Consider the following 16,550-nt stretch of genomic DNA (forward strand, 5'->3'; position numbering starts at 1 on the left):
ATGTGACTGCGAGATGTGTTCATATGATTTGAATGTAACGAGAAGGGTCTGCTTGAGAGTACAAAGTACTATTTGGTGCTTGATTTCCATCTTGATTTGATGTATAGCCCCGAGTTATGGGTGTGTTGAAGAATCTTTTCATGTTGTTTAGTTGGGGAGTGAAGTATATTTCATGTCGTGATATGAGTTCAGACTCAGGAAGATTAAGTGATTGTGTGATATTTATGATGGTGGAGGGGTATAAAGAGATGTTAGTTTGAGGTGAAGCAGGTGGGTTATCTCCTGCGATGTGTCCTAAGGGCGTGTGATCCCTATGCCGTTTTGTAGCGAATCCTTATTTACCAATGAATTATATGTGCTGTAGTTTGAGTTTGGATCGCGTATGAGAGTTGTCTTGACTGTTACGATGGTGAATGCGAGATTTGCAGAGATTTGAAGTACTAGATGGTTTGTGTTGCACGAGATTATGAAGGATTTAGTTTAATCTCACTATGGTATTATGGTAGTAGTGGAGTACGAGCATTGTGAGTTCTTGTGTGTTTTAACCTATGGATTTGAGCCAAATGGGGGAGTCTGTTGTTGATAAGTTGATTGCGCGACTAAGTGTCATATTAGTTTCAGTTTGAGGTATATTGGCGAATCAGTTGTGGCTTACAGGGGTTGAGATCGAGGATGACTCGAGAAGAAAATTTTGGATTAGGGTTACATTATGCTTTATGGGTGTATGATAATCACAGAATGACTTGAGTGTTATTGGTAAAATATGTAATACGCATGGAGCAGGAATTTATTTGGTTGCATTAAGGTGGGGTTACTTCATAGGGTGTTGGAGTGCTAATGGAGCACAAGTCGTTCGGTCTGTTTGATTAGTCTAATTGAGATTTGAGCAGAGTGGATGACTCCCGAGGATGGTTCTGATGGATTCAAAATTCATATGTAGCAATTGGGGATCTTCGGGATGTGTGTTTGGCGAGAAATTGAGGTTTACATTGAAGGGTGTCTAGACTTGTGGCATTTCCATATCATTATGGATTTTACATATCAGTATAGGAAGGTGAAGGTAATGTTATTAGATTCGCAGGAAGTCTTTTCAGGGTACGTATTTTGAATGTGGTATTTTTGGGGATATTTACGAGAGTATTCAGCGGCTTATGAACTTTAGGGCGGTGTGGTTTCATGCTTGGGTCTCGTGTGGTGAGTCTGAGTTGAAGATTCTGGTGTTATGGCGAGGAGAAGTATCAATTTGAAGGTAATTTAGAAGTAACTTGAATAGATAGGACAACTTGGTAGTAGATTGGATCGGCATGGTAATGGGTATGATTAGTTCTTTGGGTGTTTATGAGGTAATGAGTTTCTACAGGTATTTCATGGCAATGCTCTTGGGTTTTGGTGACCTGTGTAGCTTGGTTGAGTTAGAAGGATTCAGTCCTAACGGTTTACTTTTGTGCAAATGGGATTCAGAAAGTTCTTGATGGTTTCTACCACGGTTGAAGATGTATATTTTCTACCAGCGTGAGGAGCATATGATGTATAGTGATTTTCTCCTAGATAGGATCAAATGGAAATGTTCTTGGCTGTTGAGTACGTAGTTGCTTGTGGATCGGAGTGGATTATGAAGTTATCATATTTATCATAGGGTGGCATGGTATATGTGGTATGTTGTGTAGGGTTGAGATTTGCATGTGTAAGGTCACGGTTCAGTTTTGAAAGGAAGGTCATAAATTCTTAAGCAGCATGGATAGTTTCGAATGATGAGGTAAATGATATTACTAATTGGTGTGCCTTGATGAGGGTATACATTTCAGAAAGGGCGATGTGTTTGAGTTAAAGATACTTCATTGGCATTGCGACACTCTCTTGTGGGACCGACTGCTGATATTCAGGTTTACTTGGTGGAACAGAAGAATTTTAGGAGTATCCCTCATGGAATGATCGAGTATCAGAGGTGTGTTGGATATTTGGGCGGTGGAGTTGGGATCGGATATGGTGATTCGTGTGCTTTATGGATTTGGAGACTGGGAGTTCTCATAAACAGGTTATGTCGTGGTTGTGGACTGTGAAGATGTGGGCAAAGTTAGTCAGATAATAGTATGTGCCATAATTCAGTCATTGTGAACTTTTGGACAGATTTTTTTATCTATTGTGGTTGACCAGAGTTGATTCGGGGTTCATTGGTAGGCCCAATATGGATGTGTGTTCTGCATCGAGTCGGGTATGTTGACTCCGAACTGATATTATTGAGGGAGGTGTCATTCGGTTGTTAATAAGCTGATTGTGTCCCGAGATTGGTTTGTGAGTTACTCTTGTGAGCTACGTGGGATTGTGATTCATTGATTTTATGCACAAATGATATGGTTCTATTTAGGATTCATAGCAAAATTTGAGTGAGACGTGTATTTGGGTGTTGCATGACGGATTGCGCATTGGATATGTTCTTTCGGGCGGGTATGTCATTGCGTCAATTGCTTCTCCGTGGTTATGGTGATTCACTTTTGGTACTAGACATCAAATTTCACGTGGTTGATGATTTGAGTATGGTGACTTGAGGTGTTTCATGTGGACCAGTGTATGGATAGGGTCGCGCATTGCAGCAAAGTTATGTGGAGGTATGATCCTTCAAGTTAGATTCGTATGTTCTGGTTCTACGATGTGTGATGGGTTCTTAGCATCGTGTTGTGGTGGTACTGGTGAGCTTACGGTACAACTCTCTCATTTGAGTCATTTTTCATGATTTTAGTACATTTGGACTGTTGCTTATTGGTGCGCGGGTTGCACGGATTGTGGCTTTAGATTGTATCGATGGGTCATTTCACTAGAGTAGTCGTGTTGGATGTGATGACGTCATTAGAATCTAGAATAAATACTATCAGATTCGATTTCAGCATGTTGGAAGGATAATATCGAAATTCGGCTTAGAAATTTACTATGGTCCTTGCCGAAGGAGAGAGAGCCCACTGACTAGTTGATCTGAGGAATGGTTATGACTTACTGCGTGTTTCTTTCATCATCGGCAGTACACGAAAATGTTGGAATGAGGATTTATTTGATAAGAGGTTTATTATCGGTATTGGGTTGTTTGAGCAGCTGCTGTGATTAGAAGTTTTCGCTATGAGTGTTTGAGTTATGTGGTATATCATGTGATTACATCTTGGGTTATGGATATGATTTGATACAGCTTGTTCGGACTTATACAGTGTATAGATGTGAGATTCTGATCTTATAGATAAGTTCGGAAGTGGAAATTTGGTTCTATGGTTTATGGGCTAGGTTGGATTGTGAAATTTCAGTCATGTTGTGCTATCAGACCTATATGGGATAGGGTGACGTGAGATCATCCCCGGGTATGTGCATAGTGAGGTTACATGACGATTTGATGGCTTCTGGAACAACTCTAGACACGTTCGTGGACGAACACATATTTAAGTGGGGGAGGATGTAACGACCCGACCTGTCATTTTGAGCATTTGCACTTCACTCGCGAGTTCTCGGGCATGACTAGTCCCGTATGATGTATTATGACTTATGTAAATCGTCGGTTTTGGTTTTCAGGTTAATCGGAATAGATATGGAAGAATGATTCTCAGCTTGAAGCTTTAATTTGAAAGGTTTAACCTTTTAGTATTCGATCTCGGATTTGAACTTTTATGAGTTGGTTAGCTCCGTTAGGTGATTTTGGACTTGGGAGTGCATCCAAAATGTTATTTGGAGGTTCATGGTAGAATAAGGCTTGAACTGGCGAAATTGGAAATTTGGCGTTTTTCGGTTGGCAATGGAAATTTTGATAACGGGGTCGAAATGGAATTCTCAAAGTTGGAATAGGTTCGTAATGTCATTTGTGATGTTTGTGCAAAATTTTAGGTTATTCGGACGATGTTTGGTAGGTTTCGGCATCGTTTGCGGAACTCGAAAGTTTAGGAGTTCTTAGGCTTGAATCCGAGGATGATTCGGTGTTTTGATGTTGTTTTGAGTATTCCGAAGTTTCGACTAAGTTTGAATGTTGATATGTGACTTGTTGGTATTTTTGGTTGAGGTCCCGAGGTCCTCGGGATGATTTCGGATGGTTATCGGAGAGTTGGAAATTTGGTAATGTAGTTGAAGCTGCTGATTCTATCTTAACAGCACATGCGGAGTAGGAACCGCAGGTGCAAGGTCTGCAAAAGCGGGTATGAGGCACATGTGCACAGATGTGATCTCAGGTGCGGCTTGGTCCCCGCATTTGCGATGACCAAAGATGCGGTCAGGATATCATAGAAGAGGAAGTGGGCTTTTAATGAAATTCCGCAGAAGCGAAAAGGTTTTTGCAGGAGCGGTACCGCAGATGTGGGAATGGGACAGCAGATGCGGTTTTGCTGGGAACAACCTATAAATTGGAGACTTCGCGAAATTTGGGTTATTTTCCACCATTCTTGTTCGGACTTGGAGCTTTTTGAAGGGGTTTGAAGAGTGAATCAAGGAGGTTTTCATGGAGGTAAGCTACTTGAACTCAATACTCGTGATTATGGTAATTTTTAGTTGTTTAAGCATGTAATTAAAAGAAATTAGGGATGAAATTGAGGGGTTAGGGCTTGGAAATTGAAGAGTTTGAGTTGAGGATTTGAGGGACCATTTGAGGTCAAATTTTGATGAATTTGGTCTCTATAGACTCGTGAGTGAAAGGGCTTTCTAGTTTTGTGATTTTTGTCGGATTCCGAGACATGGGCCCGGGGCCGGATTTGAGAGGATTTCGGGATTTGTGCCTAATTTGATAGTTTTTCTTATGGAATTCATTCCATTAGCATATATTGATGGTAATGTTCTAGTTGTGAATAGATTCGGAGCGATTGGATGCCGAGTCGAGGGGCAAAACCATCACAGTGTAGAGTTTTGACCAGTTTGATGTAAGTAATGATTGTAAATCTAGTCTTGAGGGTATGAAACCCTGTATTTCACATTGTTTTACTACTTTGAGGTGACGTACATGCTAGGTGACGGGCGTGTGGGCATGCGCCGTTGGGGATTGTGACTTGGTCTGTCCCGTAGCAACTATAAAGTTGCGTATTTGACTGAAATTATATGATACTTATGTGTTTAAGAAAGAATTTTTATAAATTAGGCTGAATGCCATATTTGGGCCTTGTGCCATAGCTGGTTGGACCCTTAGGGGCATTTTCATATTATCCTCTCACTATTTTGATTGAAAATCTATACTCAGTCATGCTATATTTACTTATTTCATAACTCAGTCTTTATTACCCGTTTTGATGCATATAAAATGTTATTTTGGGCTGAGCACCCTATTTGTTTTTACTGATAGCCCGAGTGGCTTGAGAGGTTTATGACTGAGTAAGGCCGATGGCCTATTTTGTGAGGATATTATGGGATCGGACTGAGCGCCGCACATTGTTACTGATTCATGATTATGTGAGGCCAAGGGCCCGATTGATTTATGCTACGAGGTGGCTTGATATTGTTACTGATTCATGAAGTTGTGAGGCCGGTGGCCCGATTGATTTATCCCACGAGGTGGCTTGATATAGTGCTTGGGCTGTAGGAGCCCCCCGGATTCTGCACACCCCTAGTGAGCGCAATACCCTGAGTGAGTGATATGATGTTGTGCCCGGGGGGTTGTTCTTGATTCATGTTGTGCCCGAGGGGCTATTCTTGATTCGTGTTGTGACCGAGGGGCTGTTCTTAATTCATGTTGTGCCCGAGGGGCTGTTTACTAGCGATTGTGAGGTATGCCCGAGGGGCTGTGTATGAGTGACTGTGAGGTTTGCCCGAGGGGCTGTTTATGTTTTCATCATTTTTACTCGTTGTTTCATCACTTCGTTTGAAAACTGTTGAAAGATGTTTTAAAAGGTTTTACTGAAATTGGATTTAAATGAGCTGAGTAGATTCAAAAGCCTGATTTTGAAAGCCTGCTGTATTCTACTGAGATTTCATGATATGAACTGTATATGTTTTATTGCTCGTCACTACTGCTCAGTCTTTATTTACTTTTATTACTTACTAAGTTGGTGTACTCACATTACTCCCTACATCTTGTGTGCAGATCCAGGGGTTGTTGGACGTGCTAGTGAGTGTTGATTTCATCCGTCGCGGATCTGTTGGAGTTAGCAAGGTAGTTGCATGGTGATCGCAGCCCTACTCTTCTCCCTCTTATCTTCCTATAGATGTTATTAGTTGGTTTCCAGACTGTATTAGTCTTAGTATTATCGGACAGTTCTTAATAGATGCTCATGACTAGTGACACCCTGATGTCGGACTTTTCTTTCTGCACTTTGTTATTCAGATTTATCTTACAAAGTTTTACTATTTAAATAGCTTGAAGTAATCTTTAAATTGAAATATCAGGCTGTTTTGATAAAAGAGTCGACTTGCCTAGTTTCACGATAGGTGTCATCACGACATGGTAGATTTGAGTCGTGACATATACAGTCTTGAAAGGGAAGAACACTTAGTTTTGATCTAATTGCTTAAGGCCTCAATTATAAATTTAATTGATTTAAACTCAGACTTTAAGTTAACTAGGAGGAAGTCGAAGGGGGTGGGGTTGGAGATGATGATACGCCTAGAGGGTGGGGTGGTGGGAAAGCCCAGACTATTTCTTTTTTCCTTTTTCTTTGTTAAATGTTACAAATTGGGGTTATTTCAAGTATAATTTTTTTAACTAAGTTATAACACATGTCACTCTTTGATTGGTACATGTGATGCAATCTACAAGAAGTGGTCAAGTACAAAAATGATATGTATTAGATAGACACACATATGAAGAACTTTAATGTGTAAAGTGATTCTCGTGGTCAAGGAGTGTGTAAAGGGAATTTGGATATAATCTTAGGGGTAAACCATTTAGTAGGCTATCTTTATCCTTGTTCTTCAATCACGTCATTAATTAATTTAAGGCACTTCCCCAATTTATCTGATTGTATTTTATTAGATATTCTGAAAATGACAATCTAATTTCTCTAACCATTAACATCAATTACAAGTTCAAGTCTGTGATGCATTCTATTTACAAGTAACTCAATTGGAATGGTCATATTGATATTACAAAAAGTTTTTTTTTTCTTGAAAAGGAAAGGACAACTAGCAAGGAAAATAGCTTAAAACTAACATTAGTTACGGTAGTAGGGAGAATGACATGAAGCTAGGGCTGTGCATGGATCGGATCGGATTTAGCACATTTTAGATTCGGATTTCGAATTCTATAAAATGCAATCCGAATTTGATCCGAATTAATATTGGATCAGATCGAATTTTAAAGTTTGATCTGATCAATATTTCAGATTTCGGATCGAATTACACGTATTATTAAGGCTATTGCTAATCTAATGCATCTGCCTTATCTGCTTCTTATGTGTTCTGTGCTAATACAAACATCTCTTTGCTTTTTTATCCCTTTTATAAGCATTACATCTCTAAGAAAATATTTCTCTAGATGTTCGAGTTGTTATGCCTCAAAGTTACAAACTCATACGTATATTTTCTTTGTAAAAGAGGCAATACAACAAGAAAAATTTATGTTTCTGCAATTATGAGGGTACTATGGTGCCAATATAGCTAAATCCAGCAATTATAAAAGTAATAACTTGGAGGAAGATATAAAGGAAGTACTAACTATCCGAAATTAAAGTTTTGTATTTATATATGCCCTAATAATTTTGGATTTCGAATTAGATCGGGTTAAAATTATACCAATCCGAATCCGATCCGAATATCCGAAATTTTAATAAACATAATCCGAAATTCGAAATTCAAAATTGAACGAATCGGTTCGGATTTGGATATCCGATCCAAATGAACAGCCTTACCCTGAAGCTAATGTTAGTCATAAAGTTTTATCCTTCAATTATGGTCAAGTAACAAGATAACAAATAAAATGCTTAGTAATAATATACACGTTTTAAAATTTTAACGTTAAAGCAAAAAGTCAAATGAGTGATGTAACTTTTCATTTCGCACCTAAAATTAATATTAGTACAAACACTTAATATCACATGATAATACTTTCTTATTAAGCTTGTACAAATATACATACATAAGAATCGACAAAAAGCAATCGTCAACATGACACATTGCACGTGAAAATATATTAGCGTCAAATTAATATGTACATGATAGATGTTTTATATTTAAATATTTATTTTTTAATCATAATAAATTACTAAAAATATATAACGAGAAAGTTAGGTAGGATTCATTAGTCTAACCCTAATTTATAATAGGCGAAAATCATTTATATCCCCAACTTTGCTGTAAAAATCAAACCTCATCTCTACTTTGAACAATTTTCATTCTCCTTCGTTTAACCGACACAAGGTCTATTTTACCTTTGTTATTTTCAATTCCTTCCTATATGTAATACTCTTTTTATGCTATTTCTATATGATTTTACCTATAACTTAAATTATGTTATATTTTTTTCATAAATTATAATAAACTTAATAAATTATAAATAGAATAGTCTTTTATAAAATTATGACAAAATCTATATACTTTTATTTTAATATAATACACATTAATTATATATATTTAGTTATATTTTCTCGGTGGTAAATAGATAATCTTTTAGGAGTTTGTTATAAAATTTTCCTTTACTTTTAATAACTATAAAATTTTATATTACCTGCATTGAGTATATGTTATAAGGTTCTCATTATTTTCTATTCTCAATTTTTGAAATTTCATTGCTATTAATAAAATTATCGATAAGAGCAAATTAAATTATTTTAAAAAAATTTATTCTACTCATCCTTATCATTATTCAACGCCATTAAATTTTATGCTTGATTAATATTTTTTATTTTTAAAATAAAATTTAGTTATTATATAGGTAAGTTCATAGGAAAGATATTAGAAAACACAAAAATATCATCATAATACCAAAATAGTAAAAAATAAAAAATAGAAAGAGATAATTATTGATTAATATAGAGGTTAAAATAGGCATCAAAAAGTCAATTGAGAAATGAGGGGGAGAATGATAATTGTTCAAAGCAGAGGAGGGAGTTTAATTTTTAAAGTAAAATTTGAGGGTATAAATAATTTTCACCCATTTATAATTAGTATTTCTTTAATAGTTAAATTAACTTTGATTTAATTAAAAAAAATTGTTGCAGGTAAAATTTCACCTGCATTATACAGGTACTTTATTTATGTAACAAATAGTCCCACTTCTGGGAACCTGCCCAAAATCCCAACAAATGAAGACAAAACGAGAAACACGTTTGGGATAGTTTGAGAAACCGCGTCAAAGTCATCGACGGGCATCATCATAATTCTCCCTCGTACATACACATCAAACAATTGCCGTATCTTTTCATAAACCTCGTTGATTGTTGTCTGAATTCCTCTCAGATTGGGCTTTTGGTTCGTATCTCCTACCTGCAATTCCTTTAGCTGATTTTCTAATTGGAGCTTAATGAATTATCCTTTATTTATGTATGCAATAATCTTCTTCAATATATGATAGAGATCTAATCTTTGAGTTAATTATTCATGTGAGACATCTTTTATTTACGCTGAAGAGTCTCTATTTGTACTTTTTTTCTTTAAAATAGATAAAATTACGAAAAGGGTCTTGAAAATTTAGGTCAAGCAGCTTACAGTTTACTTGAATGGGATTAAGTTTACATCTTTAGCTCTATTTATGCTTATTTTCTTGAAAATAGATAAAAATAGGGAAATGGCTCTTAAATTTTAGGTCAAGCAGCTTGTAGTTTACTTGAATGGGATAAAATTTATATCTTTAGCTCTATTTGTGCTTATCTTCTTGAAAATAGATAAACATTGGTAAAGGGGTATTAAGTTTTAGGTCAAGCAGGTTGTAGTTTTTACTTGAAATTAGTAGGAACTGTTTGTTTTGGTGTTGTCTGAATGGGGGTTGTAGCCAATGGCGGAGCCAGAAATTTTAACAAGGGGGTTCAAAAATTCGAACTTGGGACTTCAAGCAATTTTTGAACTACCTTTGCCACTACAGGGGGATTCAAATATATATATATATATATATATATTTGCCCTATTACTTAAAAAAAAAAAATCCATTGAGAACCCCCTTCCTTGGCCATGGTTCCGCTACTGTTTGTAGCCACCTTCATCCTTCTTGGTCCATGAGCTTGTTCAATTCATGCCCGACCTTTTGCGTTTTTGTCATTAATTTGCTCTTTCTCAGATTTCAGGAAGTGGGTTTTCAACTGATACTACTGGTGCTTAAATTGGAAGTTGATTCGTTGTCCACTAAAAATGGGGATTACTGATATGGTACATTCACTTACAAATTGTCCTTCAGTTCATCTCTTTAGTGACAAAGAAATTCCTTTGGTAGTAATAATTAGTGGAGTTTATGCATTTACTCTGCCTCTGCTACCAGTCTATTATGCTTAGTTCACATTGCTTTCTCCTGCTCCTATTTGTGATTTGTGCATTTACATCGTCTCTGCTCTCAGCCTTTTTATAGTTGGTTCACATTAATGTCTCCTGGCTCTGTCAATTCTCTATTATAGTTCTTTCTGTTGCTCTTCCTCCGACTCTATATATGCGCTGTGATCCTGTTATCATTCTCTTCCCTCATATGTTTGCGTGACAAAGGACAGAGCACGTGCAAAATTTTTGAATAAGGAAAGAAACAAGAAAAATACAAAGCATAGTACAGACTATTTGTTTCTTGAAAGATAAATTAGAACACCATCTGAGAAAGTATCCCCTTGGTATTTTTTTGAAGTTTCTTAATAAAAGTTGCCTTACCTGATCCCCCCCACCCCCCTCCAACCAAAAAAAAAAAAGAAAAAAAAAGAAACCATCTGAGTGTTTTTATCTTGGAGTTGTCTTACACTAGTTAAAGTTCAGAAAGCATTTGCTGAAATGCCGTAAGCTGGATTATAGTCCCATGATTTTATTATGCTGACCGTCACAACTCTTTAGTCTTAGTTACTGAGGAAAATGGCTCTCGACCAGGATAAGAATAGATTTAGAGAACTCACAACTAAATTCTGGAGCTAACATGGAAACACAGAAACGAAGCAAAGACAACCCAACCAAAGAATTATAACATAAACTACCAACCTTATATGTATTCCCGGTCTTAAGTTGCCTATATTTTATGAGCTTGCTAGATTGGTATTGATTTTGATTCCTAATCATCTACATTATAAGGAATTCAACTTGTCTTTTGGCATCTGAATACATAAGGAACATTATTACCCTCCCAAGCCAGCTTGCAAACATCTCTAACTCATAATGGTCTGAAAGAAAATCCAAAAATAGTAGTTACCTTATGTTCCTCTCTCATATTCTATTCGGCACCTGTTCAATGCATTTATTCCTAGTGTCATTTCTTAAAAATTGAGAAATCTTTGAAGCTAATTACATTTCTTCTTGAGACATCCAAAATTGGTGAATTTTTCCTATTGTTTATCTTCTTTTATATTTTGCCAGTCAACTCCCGATGTTTATCAAACATTTAGATGAACACCTGAATTCATCGGTATATGCTTTTACCGTCTTTTTAACAAAAAAAGTAATGTAGCATATACTGATGGATTCCATTGTTTATTATCATATGTTTTCTGACTTTGAACGATTGTCTCGATCTTCTTCCATGAGTTCATCTAGTAAGTTGACTATCCATTTTGTTTTCCTTTGAATTTAGTCTCTCCCAGCTAATCTATCCAAACTTTTCAGACAATAAAAACTTCAATATTGCACTTAATTGTGTTCTGTTAACTGGGACTTACCTAAAATAGAGTTGCATAATGAGTCTGATGTCCTTTGATGGAAAAACCAGTTTATTTTTAAAAAAAATATTGCTGTATAATTAGAAAAGATGGTGTTTTGGGAATTTAATAAATCAAACATCTAATACCCAGGGCAATCGAGCAACTTAGATTGATGAGAAGCGGAAAGCTAGACCTTTTGTTATAAAATAATGAAGCCCACCAACATATAATACATAAAAAACATAAAAGGAGGAAAACTCTTGGTTGCAGCCTAGAAAATCTTACTTGCAGATTGATCCATATGTTATCTATACATCACTATGTCCTTGTTAATCAATGGATTGAAACCCTTTCAACCCAATTTGAGAGTAATTCATTAGCATGAAAAGAGTTCTTATGTTGGAGTATTAAATCCTTTTTCCAGGTACATAGCCTTTTCTCTTGTTTCAAGACACGGTCCACAAACAATGATGATGATTCATCCCATAATGTCGAGTTTGCTGGTGGAAATGTGTGCCTTATTACTACGAAAGAAAGTTGGGATCAGAAGTTGGCAGAAGCAAATAAAGAGGGCAAAATTGTGAGTACCTCCCCCCTCCCCCCCCCCTCCCCCCCCCTCTTTGCATTTTATACATGTGTGTGTGTGTGTGTGTGTATGTGTACATACAAATATGTGTGTGTGTGAGAGAGAGTAATTTTTATTAAATGGAGATTATTCCAGAAGTTGAAGAAACCTAAATTTTTATGCAGTCGGAAATATGTTCTTGCGTTTGTGATAGAGTCAAGCCTTTGGCACTTGATTGAGGAATAAACGATTATGGATCCAAATAGAGCATTTATTATAGGGAAAAAGGCCAAATTTACCCCTTTTTTGAAATATTAGTCTGTGGCCATATGTACCCTCAACATTAACAAAATTTTAAAAACTACCCTAAAACCTAACGGATTCCCATTGGGTTATTTATTTACCCGATTTCACTTCAGTAACGCATAACCCGTAGCCCATTTAACCCATTTTATAAAATGGAATGACCCGTATTATTTTAAATGTCTTAGGACATTTTATTCCATTTTGGAGAAAGACTGACGTGCGATGTCTTTTCAAACAACTTGTGCAATGTTTCTTCCAAATCAGTAAGAGAAGTTCTCCGTAAAAATTCGGATAAAAGACCTATTAAAAGAAGGAACAAACGTAAATAACAATAAGAGAAATAGAAATAGCAAAATTAACCAAAACACACAATATACAACTCAAAACATACATATCAACACGTATTTGACAATTTTAGCACATACCCAAAACCCTAACACGAAAACACAACTCAGAAAACCCTAAACCAATTATGTCAAAAACCCTACGACATAAATAGAAAACAATCTTACAAGAAACCAACTAAAATAAACATAATCAGAGAAATTTAGGAAGAAAGATTGCACCTTTGAAGAGAAATTTTGGAAGCAAAATCACAGAGGCATTAAAACCTAAGACATAGCACTTCGGTCTCTCCTTCAAAATGGAATAAAATGTCTCAAGACATTTAGAAAAATGGGTCGATCCATTTTATATTATGGGTTACGGGTTTATGTGTTAATTAAGCGAAATCGGGTAAATAAAATAACCCGGTGAAAAATCCGTTAGGTTTGAGGGTATTTTTTAAAACTTTGTTAACGGTGAGGGTAAATTTGGCCACATAGTATAACGGAGGATAAATATGACCAATATTACAAAGTACAACGGTAAATTTCACTCTGTTCCTTTTATTATACGAAGTGCACTAGCCAAATGTATGTTCGGCAACTAAAAGCCTGATATCAGCTACTGTTTGGCGCCAGACATTGTTAAACTTTCAACTTTGCCCTCATTTTGATAAATGTTTGTGTTAGGGCTTGGCAGGAGATAATGATCTTGTTTCTAAATTCTCTCTTTTGACTCACAGTTGCCTTTTTGAGAGTGAGAAAGAAAAGAGGGGGTTGTCTTTTGGGGGTTTGTTGGGGGGATAGGGGGGTAGAGAGAAATTTATTGGGAGATTGTGGCAGGGTCAATTATTTAGGAGAATGGAGGGGTATTTGGTTGCGGTATTAGAACTAAACTCCCTTTAAAGATGCAGTTGGTCTTTGATGGATTTCTTTTTTGGTGGTTGGGGGGGGGGTGTTCAGATGTGGTAAGCATATTCTAATATTGTTCAAGCTCGAGTTGATTTTGAAAATCTTCACTTGTTTATTTGATGAACCTACTTTATGGAGTTGACAATTCAACTCTATTAGCTAGGTTTCTAACTAGTTACTTGCTTAGTCTACATGAACAGACTCGGTAACTATCAATTGCTAAAGGCATGTTAAAGTTTGGCTTGGTAAATTTTATGTCAATCTTGAACATGTGTCTTTATATGTCATTTATACTTCGTGGCCTGAGATAACCGTAAAAATTTCTATGTGCAGCACTTTTCTTTCCATTCATCAATTTCTTTTCGTGTTATGGGGAGATCATCTATGCAAAGCTAAATTGAAGTTTTAGGAGGATAAACCTTATTAAAAAAGAATTGGAGTTTTTGGAGAATAACTTGAAAAGCAATCAATTTTATGTAATACACTTCCTTTTAACCCTTTTAGTTTGTCCCAAAAAAAATGACACATTTCTCTTGTTGGAAACTATTAAGTATTAATTAAAGTATCCCCATTTACCCCTAATAAAATGACTTGTTGGGACCCACCTGATATAAAAGCTTATTTTTCTGTAAGGAGAGAATAATGAAAAAGACATGTAAAACTCTGACCACTACACGTTTAAAAGGATAATTTTGGTACTTTGCAAAATTTGGCTTACATGTCAAAAGTCTTCTTTAATTTCTTAAATTGCATGTCCACTTGAACATCTTCACATAAAATGGGACTGAGGGAGTGTTATGTTTTATTTTGTGGAGGGAAAAATAAATAATTAGCATGAGGATCTTGCTTTCAGTACTCTTATGAACGATTTTGGTAGGACTGCGTGACATGGTGTTGGTCACAAGAAAATTTTGAATGTTTTTATTTCATCAAGATGGAGAGTATGCTTTTCATGTTTACCATTTACTTGCCCTGCTGGTTGCTGCAGATGTGTCAATCTGTAGGACATTCTTCTGGAATCCACATACTGATCCTTAAGTACTCATTGAAAACTTGCTAAAAAATAAAAAATTAGAAGAAGTTGTGTCTTGTCCATACTCAAGTGCAAACTCACACCTCTATGCATGTAACTAATTCTCAAAGAAGGCCGAGTTACATTAAAAAAAAAAAAAAGTTAAGGCACTTGTAAACTCTATAGGTACCAAATTAAGGTCTCTCCCTCAAGCACGTTGGTGTGCTCGCATGTGCAGGGAGAGGGATACAGACAGAAAGGCGCAGAGGTTTCCACATATAGTCTTTGTTTTCGCCTTGTTCTACTTTTTGCATTTTGCCTGCAGTGTTTTCTAGCATTTTGGACCTTTCTTACGCAAGTGAAATATTTGCAGGTTATTGCGAATTTCAGTGCTTCATGGTGTGGTCCATGTAGAATGATTGCCCCATTCTACTGTGAGCTGTCTGAGAAATATCTTTCTCTGATGTTTCTAACAGTCGATGTTGATGAGCTTACAGTAAGTAGCAAGAATTTCAATTGAGAAATTTCAGAGTTCAATCCTTCTGCTTTCCCGACTAGCTAACTCTTTAGATTTCACTGTTTTTTTATGTCTGCTCTATTGAAACTCTGGCTATTTAAGTAATTCTTCTGGAGTCCCAGCGTCTGGGAGATAAATGAACAAGACTTGAATTACTTGATACCAACATTCATATGATACGAGTGTTTGTTTGATGTTTTGTTGGATTATTTTCCAACAGTAATCTGAAAGTTTTGGCAGCTCAAGTTCATTGTTTGTTTGTTTTTTTTTTTTTTTTTTATTGGGTTCAGGAATTTAGTTCATCCTGGGATATCAAAGCAACTCCAACTTTCTTTTTCCTCAAGGACAGCCAGCAGATTGACAAACTTGTAGGGGCCAATAAACCAGAGCTGCAGAAGAAAATAACCGCGATTGCAGACACACAGGTAGTATGTGAGACGCAACCGCAGTAATGGCTCTCAGAGGTGGGAATTTTGTTAAAATCCCTGCTTTCCAATTTTATCATGATTTCAGGTCTCCGATGGGACTCCTTCCTTACTTTGAGTTGCTGTCATTATGTTGTACAGTTGTACGTTGAGCCACTACTAATTTCAATCCATATTCAACCCCCCTCCTCTCTTTTTGGAACAAAAAAATAAATAAAAACAAAAGAAAATGATGTGGTCAGAATAAAAGTAGGGTTGCTTGTTTTTGATATTCTGATTGTGAGAGAAGGTTCAATATGCAAAAAGGTTGTATCATAAACGTGATTGACTTGTGTATATTCTATTCCTTGTCATTTTCATATTGGAATTTTTGAATATATTCTTGTACAAATGCTTTGTAGAATTGTGGGAAAGATGCGCTGAACGGCTGTACCAAGCTTGCAAAGTGTATTAACTAAAATCTAGCATGTGAAGTAATTCAATTAGAGGTCCTGTCTGGCATTTGCATCTCCAAATATCCTTCAAAGGCAAGGAACTTTTTTTTTTTATTCGTTCTCTGTGACCAAATCAGACCAATAAATATATAATATATGCTTTTTATATATAACTAATACAAATCCTATATCAAAATGTGAAATAATATTTGAAAGCATTATACTTTTAAAATTTTATTCTGCACCATAACGTCAAATATTTATTTTGTAAAAAGTGTATAAACTTTTATTTTTAGAAAACAAAGGAAGTACACTACCAAATCAATATTTCATATATAGCTGAGTCAAATTTCGTAAGTT

General features: G+C 36.0%; 1 protein-coding gene across 2 annotated transcripts; it reads left to right on the forward strand.

Moving 5' to 3' along the window:
- The first annotated feature begins 9,160 nt into the window (after positions 1–9,160).
- Positions 9,161–16,133, forward strand: LOC104227340 (thioredoxin H9-like). Of its 2 annotated transcripts, none has more exons than XM_009779562.2 (5): positions 9,161–9,351; positions 10,154–10,242; positions 12,121–12,276; positions 15,188–15,310; positions 15,622–16,133. In XM_009779562.2, the coding sequence occupies exons 2-5, from the start codon at positions 10,225–10,227 to the stop codon at positions 15,781–15,783; spliced, it is 459 nt and encodes a 152-aa protein (XP_009777864.1). In that variant the 5' UTR covers positions 9,161–9,351; positions 10,154–10,224; the 3' UTR covers positions 15,784–16,133. The 2 variants fall into 2 exon arrangements, with proteins under 2 accessions (XP_009777864.1, XP_009777866.1); XM_009779564.2 differs by having other exon boundaries at positions 9,231–9,351; positions 10,161–10,242.
- The last annotated feature ends 417 nt before the right edge of the window (positions 16,134–16,550 follow it).

The sequence above is a fragment of the Nicotiana sylvestris genome, chromosome 7 (assembly GCF_000393655.2).
Source record: "Nicotiana sylvestris chromosome 7, ASM39365v2, whole genome shotgun sequence".
Taxonomy (NCBI): Eukaryota; Viridiplantae; Streptophyta; class Magnoliopsida; order Solanales; family Solanaceae; genus Nicotiana; species Nicotiana sylvestris.

Coding starts and splice junctions, on each gene's coding strand:
- LOC104227340 (XM_009779562.2), top strand. Junction 12,277..15,187: donor CAAATAAAGAGGGCAAAATT/GTGAGTACCTCC, acceptor AAATATTTGCAG/GTTATTGCGAATTTCAGTGC. Junction 15,311..15,621: donor TCGATGTTGATGAGCTTACA/GTAAGTAGCAAG, acceptor TATTGGGTTCAG/GAATTTAGTTCATCCTGGGA.